This window comes from Alligator sinensis, unplaced genomic scaffold (genome assembly GCF_000455745.1).
Source record: "Alligator sinensis unplaced genomic scaffold, ASM45574v1 scaffold235_1, whole genome shotgun sequence".
NCBI classification, from domain to species: Eukaryota; Metazoa; Chordata; order Crocodylia; family Alligatoridae; genus Alligator; species Alligator sinensis.
The window spans coordinates 893738-901880 of record NW_005842042.1 but is presented as its reverse complement, the minus strand read 5'-3'; the positions used below and the strand labels follow the sequence as shown (position 1 = coordinate 901880).

The 8143-nt window shown below is 42.5% G+C and overlaps 1 protein-coding gene across 4 annotated transcripts in view; it reads right to left on the bottom strand.

Annotated features, from left to right (window-relative positions):
- PNPLA7 (patatin like phospholipase domain containing 7) overlaps nucleotides 1–8143 on the bottom strand; it is a 269446-nt gene that overhangs the window by 44863 nt on the left and 216440 nt on the right. For all 4 annotated transcript variants that reach the window (XM_014519499.2, XM_025203018.1, XM_014519500.2 and 1 more), the window contains one exon: nucleotides 3429–3585. In XM_014519499.2, the coding sequence (XP_014374985.1) occupies nucleotides 3429–3585 (157 nt within the window). The remainder of the gene's footprint in view (nucleotides 1–3428; nucleotides 3586–8143) is intronic.

The following is an 8143-nucleotide window of genomic DNA, read 5'->3' as shown; positions in this document are numbered from 1 at the left end:
TGCCCCGTGCCATAGGGGGGGCTCTGCATGAGCCCCCAAAGCCCCAAAGCCGCTGCAGGAGCAGTGATTACGGGGGCTTTTCTCATTTTTTTTTTCCTTAAAGGCCTGGAGCTGGCCTGGGCAGGGCACCCATGGGCAAGGCTGGGGGAGTGGGGGGGAGGTCGGGGGGCTCGTGGCAGAACCCCCCATGCAGCATGGGGTAGTGGGGGACAGCAGGGATTGCCCCTCATTCGGCAGCACCCAGTGAGCACTGGGGCTTTTCTTTAAAGTACTGAGCGGGAGGCTGGCAGGGCTCCCCACCTCCCCCACCCCTCAAAGTTCTCTGAATCTTTGCCAATCGATTTGGACCTTTAAATTGGTCCCCTGATTTGATTCAGATTTGGAGACTCGACCACCACATCGAACCGAATCTCCTCCAAATTGAATCACCACCTGAAGCTTCTCACAGCCCTACTGGTTAGACATGTTAGTGTGAAGCCAGGGTAGTTATGTACCTTATAGATTAACTAAAAATATGTATAGTGCATAAGCTTTTGTGAACTCAAGCTCACTTCATCAAATGTCCAATCAAAGGAGACAGAGAGTGATGATAATTATATATATAAAAATGCACAAGCTTTCAAGAGCTGAACCTCACTTCATCAGATGCTGTGAAGTATAATGAACAGAACACAGAGAATAAAACTATAATAAATTACAGCCTTGAGGCCAGGAACATTTGTCACTTGTGTTGCACACAAACAGTGCCTAGGACTGAAACCTACCATTCCAATTATTATTTATGCAGTCATGACTCTTATGACAAATGCATCCCAACCCACAGCTTGTTTTAAGCTAGACAAAAAGGCAAATTTATTATGGGTATATCTGCAACATGCCCTTTCCAGATGTCCCTTGTCTCCCTATTTGAGTCTCACAAAGTTTAAAAGGAACCACTAGCTTCAATCCATAGTTTCATAGATGCAGGGTCAGAAGGGACCTAAGTAGATCTTCAAGTCCGACCCCCTGCCCTGGGCAGGAGAGAATACTGGGATCACATGACCCCAGCTAGGTAATTGTCAAGCCTCCTCTTAAAGACCCCCAAGGTAGGAGCCAGCACTGCTTCCCTTGGAAGTTGGTTCCAGATCCTAGCCACCCTGACTGTGAAGTAGTGCCTCCTGATGTCCAGCCTGAACCTACTCTCAAGCAATTTATGGCCGTTATTCCTCGTTACTCCTGGTAGTGCTCAGGGGAACAGGGTCACTCCCATTCCCCGCTGGTCCCCCCTGGTAAGTCTATAGATGGCCACCAGATCCCCCTCTCAGCCTTCTCTTGTGGAGGCTGAACAGGTTCAGGTCCCTTAGCCTCTCCTCGTAGGGTCTGTCTGCCCTGTTGTCCCCGGATCATGCGAGTGGCCCTCCTCCGGACCCTCTCGATGCTGGCCACATCTCTCCTAAAGTGCGGCGCCCAGAAGCAGACTCAGTACTCCAACTGTGGCCTGACCAGTGTCGCATAGAGGGGGAGGATCACATCCTTGGCCCTGCTTGTGATGCATCTGTGGATGCATAACAAGGTGCAGTTGGCCTTACTGACCACATCCTCACACTGGCATCCCACATTCATTTTGGAATCGATAATGACTCCAAGATCTCTTTCTGCCACTGTGCTTTCAAGAAGGGAGTTCCCCAGCCTATAAGTATACTGCTGGTTCTTACTGCCCAAGTGCAGTACCCTGCACTTGTCAGTATTGAATCCCATCCTGTTCACATTCGCCCCACCCCGTAACCTGTCCAGGTCCAGCTTAGAAATGTTATCAGGTCATTAACCTTTTCTTTGGAGAAAAAAAATCAACGTGGACGTGGGGAGTTTATTGTGTAAAATATTCAAATAAATGGAAAAAAAAAATCAGATTATAATTAGCTGATCCCAGAAATAATCAAAGTTTTTACAACCAGTCAGTTGTTGCTAATGCTACGGCACTAATGCAAATTTCTTCTCTCAACATCTTATTAATAGGATAATTAATTCCCCATACAAATTAAAAATAACAAACTTAAGCAGTATGCTGACAGCTACGTTTATCTTAAAAAATATATAAATGTGAAATTTTTTTAAGTCACTATTTTCCTTCTGAATCCAGTACCTACAACCTGAAACATCAGAACTACATTTCACTTTTGACATTTTTTGTTAATTTATAGAATTATTACCTCAATCAATCACTTCCACTTAAAAGACGAAAGCATGCAAGAGTGAAAGAGAAAAAAAGTTATGCAAACAGAAAGACATTTGTTCAGACTTGGAAAGAAAGTGTCTTAACACAAAAAAAAGAATAGTTAAGATACTCATAGGCTAATATGCACTTGTTCAAATAACATCTCTAATATACACTGCAGCTCAGCATGAGTCCTGCAGTCCTCAAAAACCCAGATAGACCTAAACTGCCAATAAACTGGTGGTAACCTATAAAGTGCTTACAGTTCCCTGAAATCACGTGGCTTTGTTTTTTATTCAGCTATCATTTTTAGCAGGTTTCTTTGCCTCTTTAGTAGAATCTCAGCATTTGTATTTTCTAAATACCTTTCAAAGGTTTTCCAGGACATGGAGGGTTCTCTTATTTCTGCCTCCTGCATTAGGCAAAGATCCCGAGATCAATGTGCCAAATTCTTGTCAAGATTGTAGTGACAGCCTGGATGCCTGTTGGGTAGCTATGAGCTATTAAGATACTGCCTGTTTTTATTTATCGGTTTGGAGGCTTCCCTTTACATTCAAACTTTCATACTATGCCTAAACTTGCTGCATAAAAAAGTACTAATTTGCTCCCTTCCCCATCTCACAACCCACCTCAAAACTACCTCAGCTTCTTCAACATAACAGTAAAAAGAGAGAAAAAGAAAAAAGTCATGGACAGAGGTAGAAGGTGGCGCTGGGCAGAGCAGAGGACCAAAGCATCTGGACTACTGATGAAGTATAAACTTATAATAAAGCATGCTTGCGCCTGTGGGTAGATAATCAAGTCAGGCAGAATGCCCTAAGAGCACTCCATTTTTTCAGATTTGGTGAATGTATTCAAAAATAAAAACATTAGCTGTCTGATTTATGGAGATTAGCTCAGTACAGAACTGCTGATGTCCCTCATGGGAATCTTAGAGAAACAATCCAACAGGCAACAGCTCTATCGGTAAGAAACATCCTAGCCTCTTCCCCCATAGCGTCTCATGCCCCACAGGACTGTAAGCTTGTGTATAACCATCAGCAGCCTCTCATCACTAATTGCTAAATTAAATGTAGAAGAATTATTTAAATGTTCTTATTCATCCACATGCGCACACATACACAGAGTATTCTGACCTTGAACTGCTCTCTCTGCTGACATATGTACCATGACTAATGTATAAACTATACCAGAAGCAGGAAGGAATACTTGGACACATATTCCATGATCTTACCATTGCCCACTGCCTGGCTTTGATCCTCATTTGATTGTAGCTGCGCTCTTCAGCATACAGAGCACTCATGAAAGCGCCAATGGAAGTTCCTCCAATCATATCCACTGGGATGCCTGCTTCAATCAGTGCCCTGATAATCCCTACCTGGGAACACCCTCTGTGCAGTAGGAAGGGGAAAAAAACAAAACAAAACAAATAGCACAAGTGTTAGAAGGATCACACACAGACAACTATCCTTCAAAGGAAGAAAATCAGTCAAGAAAACACATCTTCTACGCATTGTATACAACCTATCTGTGACACCAAGGTAAGAAAAAGGAATTAAGAAACAGAGAAGGCATTAATCTTGTGCCTCTTATCAATGTAGGATTATGGCCTACAACTTCAAGAGCTTTGTCCAATATAGCTTTAAATATCCTAAGTGATGAAATGAGTGCCACTTCCCTGAGGAGAATATATTACAGTCTATAAATCTCACAGTTGTAAAAACTTCCTTTGCTCAATTTCATCCCAATCCTCCCATTGCCCCTTGGGTCACTCTAAATAAATCCTCTTCCTCCTTGATGTTTACATCCTATAAATACTTGCAAACAACTGGTCAGATGCTCCTTCGGTGTCATTTGCTCATGCTACACAGATTTCATTCTTTCCATCTACAGCAATCCCTGCCAGCTGCTGAAGTGCTGAGATGCAGATTCTGAACTCAGTTATGCTGGTGTAAATGGCTTTTGGATTTCTACTGGAATAACCAAGAGCAGAGGTTAGCCCATTTACCAGTCCCCCGAATTCTTCCCCTGCTTCACTCTTCTTGGGTAGGTGATGCCCTAGGTGCCTGATAGCAATGAGTCTCTGAGCTTGCAGACCTGTGCTTCAACCTGAGGTCTCAAATAAGCAAATGACAATACTTTTCCTGTGGAGTGAACCCTACATTGTGGAACCTGCTTCCTGCTTATGTCCTTAACATATTTAAGTAAAGCAATGTGATACGTAAGTTAAAGCTTCTCTCTCAAACAGTGCGCTTAGAAAGGCACTGCTGGCCTTTGATCTCCTTCCTTTCCTTACAAGCCTTTATAACTGGACCCCTCATTGGTTTGTGTGTGTATGCACATACAAAGAATGTAGTTTCAGACTATTGTTCTGGAAGTGGTTTCCTCTGCCATACACTGTCCTGAGCTCTTGAACACTAAATAAATAAAATAGTTATTATTTCTATAGTAGGATTCACCACCTCTCTGCCCTACAATGAGGAGCACCCAGGTAACATACAAATGGGATTTCCTTTACACTAAGACAATACACTTTAGCCAACTGCTAAAGCAGCAACAGGATTAGAAGCATCTTTTTCAAGCAAGGGTATGTCAAAGAAAACTGAAAGGAGGGTGGGCTTTGTTGCTATGAAGGGGATTGTGTGCAATCTCCCAATTCGAATAATGCTTAATTCACATGAGGCTTGCTAGCTGATGCTTCCAATCCCTGACCATCTAGAGGAAAGAGCCTAAATACAACTTTAAGACCGAATTGATCCATGCAAGAAAAAAAACAAACCTTGTGAAACTTCAACAGTTGGCTTTTTGCTGGCGTCTTCTTCACAAAGCAGCAGCACATGTAAGCAAGGGCAATCTGCCAAAGGAAGCTGCACGCAGGAGTAGGCAGTCTGCCAAGCAACAGACATTCCACTACGCTCACTAAGACAGCAGCATCGCCCTGCATACGCACACATACTGTCCCCGCGTGTGCGCGCGCACGCGCATGCGTGTACATGTGCATGTGTGCACAGAGATGCTATTTAAACACATGCATGCTAACCTATGATTATTTTTACTTTTCTTTACATGTGTGTGAGTATACATACATGGATGCACACACGGGCACATGCACATGCAGAAATATGCATCACCAGAGAGGGCAGTCTGTATGTTTTAACATGAGAACTGTAAAAGTTTGTGTCAGGAGCAAGGCCATCTACTAACAATCAACTGTATTTTCTGAAAGAAAATACAGATGCAAGCAAAACAGTGATAGTGTATCTCTTGTAGGATCAGGCATAATTTCACAGAGAAGCCATATGGTGCCAGGGCAATGCTAAAAGTAATGCATGATAATGTATATGTGCAACATGACCAATGTGCAGGTTGTACCAAAAGTACACGGATCTACAGTGCTGCTCATGTACAGTATAGATGAGCACTAGAAACACCGTGCTTTCCTGGATGTTCAGGGTTGCTGATTACTCATTACTTCTATTGAGGTCAATGACAGCAGTGCATACTATTATTGCTAGAAATCAGGCCAGCAGTATTGTAGATAGGTACAAGATGCATGTATACTACAGAAAGGACTATGTACTTCCCAAGCAGCTATCCTTAATATAAACACAATTTGTAAGGGTCCAATTCAACAATGCTTTTCCTCTATCCAGATCTTATGCATTATTCCCCCAATGACAAGTGCATGTAACACTGTGTATAACTTAAAATATCTTTTCTCTCTCATATATCGAGCTTCCATGGGTTTATCCAAAAGAGTATCCCTAATGAATGAATGTCCTTTGAGTGAGAGGGGAAATAAGCCTAAGAGTTAGAGCAGAAGTGTCAGAGTAGGACACTGCTGCACACGTTTTAATTCTGCCTACTCACTAGCTATCTTGGACAGATCAAATTACTGACTTGACTATCCCATGTTTCACCTTCCCTATAGCAGGGCTGCAATGTTATTTACTGCTCTTACCTCACCAGGTTGATATTTGCAAGAAGGTGCAAAGTTCTATTTTTTCTTTCCCCAATAACAATAATTCCAAGTCAAATCATGCCCTTTGTGGGGGAAGGGCTAGAGCAACTAGTGACATACTTGCAGTATAAACTTACCTCCTCAAAACACACTATTCAGCCCCTGGATATAGTTCAGGGTTTCAAAGGCATGGGATCAGAGTAGCACTATCTTGGCCCTTTTGACAGAAGGTTTTGCATAAAAATCCCTGATCATGAATCCGGATTTTTTCTTAATTCCCAGAGAGAAATGCCACTGGTATTTGTCAGAGCCCTCTAATACAAGAAGAAATTGCAAAACTGATAATAAAAAAAATATTAAAATGTCATTTGAAGACAAGCACACATGTATGCAACGTGGCTAGCCAGATTACAAATTAGATACAACTCACTGGAGAAATGAGCAAATAGAGCAGGACATTTCAGATTCAGTAGGAATAGAGACCGTACTCTGGGCTGAGGTCAGGCAACTGGAAGGACATAAAACTAATCTAAAACAGATCCTGCCCACTAAGATTATCCCCACTCAAATTACATCGAAAACACCGATAGGATGTTCTTTGTCGGTGTCAGGGAATAAAAAAAATACAAAGCATATGCTGAGGAAAAGAGTCGCTCATTTTCCAGGCTGCCTGTGACTAAGGGACTAGCAAGGCAGAGTTACTGTTGTATCCAATATCATACCGTACTAACTTCCAAAGCCCATTTCAATTTCAGAAAGGAAATGATATTACAATTCAGGTATTCAGTCTCCACATCAACTCTCTCTCTCTCCACTAATAGACTCACTGAGGTGAAAGAAGGCCTCTCTAAATAACTGAATAGTACCATTTACTTTGGCTTTCAATTTGTCATTTGAAAATATCATGGTCAGGGCTACTGCAAAACTGCATTTCCTGTCTAAGCAAAAAAACTATCTCTGAGTTGAATCTATTGCCTTCTACAACAGATTTGTGAGCTAATTAAATGAGAGGGACATTGAAACAAAATAGGGAAATATCCCCCCAAAAGAGACTATGATGGAATATAACATGGCCTGAAATATCAGAATTAAAAGTCTCCCATAACCTTAAAAACACTGGAGAAATAAGGTGATAAAAGCAACAAGCTGGCCTTAATACTGCATTTCTGATCTGAGGATCTAAATTATTTTAGAAGCATTCATTAGACCATGCAGTACATTTGTGGGGCAGATACAGGGAAGTATATTATACCCACTTCAGAGGTGGGGAAAAGTGGTGCATACTTCCCCAATCTCATTACAAAACTAGAAACGATGCCCATGAGCTGACCTCCCAGTCTACTAAGAAGCACCATCTCTTGATAAAGAGTTCTAGTTACTACATTTCTGTGTTAGTCAGCTTGGTGTATTGAAATCAAACTGGCTTATCGCTGTTGATCACTACAGCAGCATGACTTAGACATGCAAATACAGTGAAATCTGTGTCAGGACAGAAGTTATCCAAGTAATATTTATTTTTATGGAAATAAAAATGTATGCCGTACAAAAAAAACAGCTAAAAAAATCAATTTAAGAGCTAATGGCAAAATCCAGATTGGTCACCAACATGCATTTAATTTAAACTTTGACCTGCTTACAATCAAGTAACTGACCCCAGGAGGGCAATTAAAAGGAACACGTAGGCTCCTAAACAGGGTTACATATTTCTAGTTTAAAAAAAGAGGACACCTGTTTGGGGGGTGGGGGGGGGGGGGGGGAGAAGTGGTCATATGACTGGGGGGAGCAGTGATATGCCCATGCCCTGCCCATGCCCCTTACTCCCAAGCCACAGTCCCCCCCACCAGTACTGCTGCTGCCCTTTACTCTCAATCCACAGTACCCCACCCCCAGACCATGCTGGTGCCCCTTACTCCCAACCCACAGCCCCCCATCCCTGCTGATACTCCTCACTCTTGATGTGCAGCCCCCAGGCACTGCCTGTGCCCCCA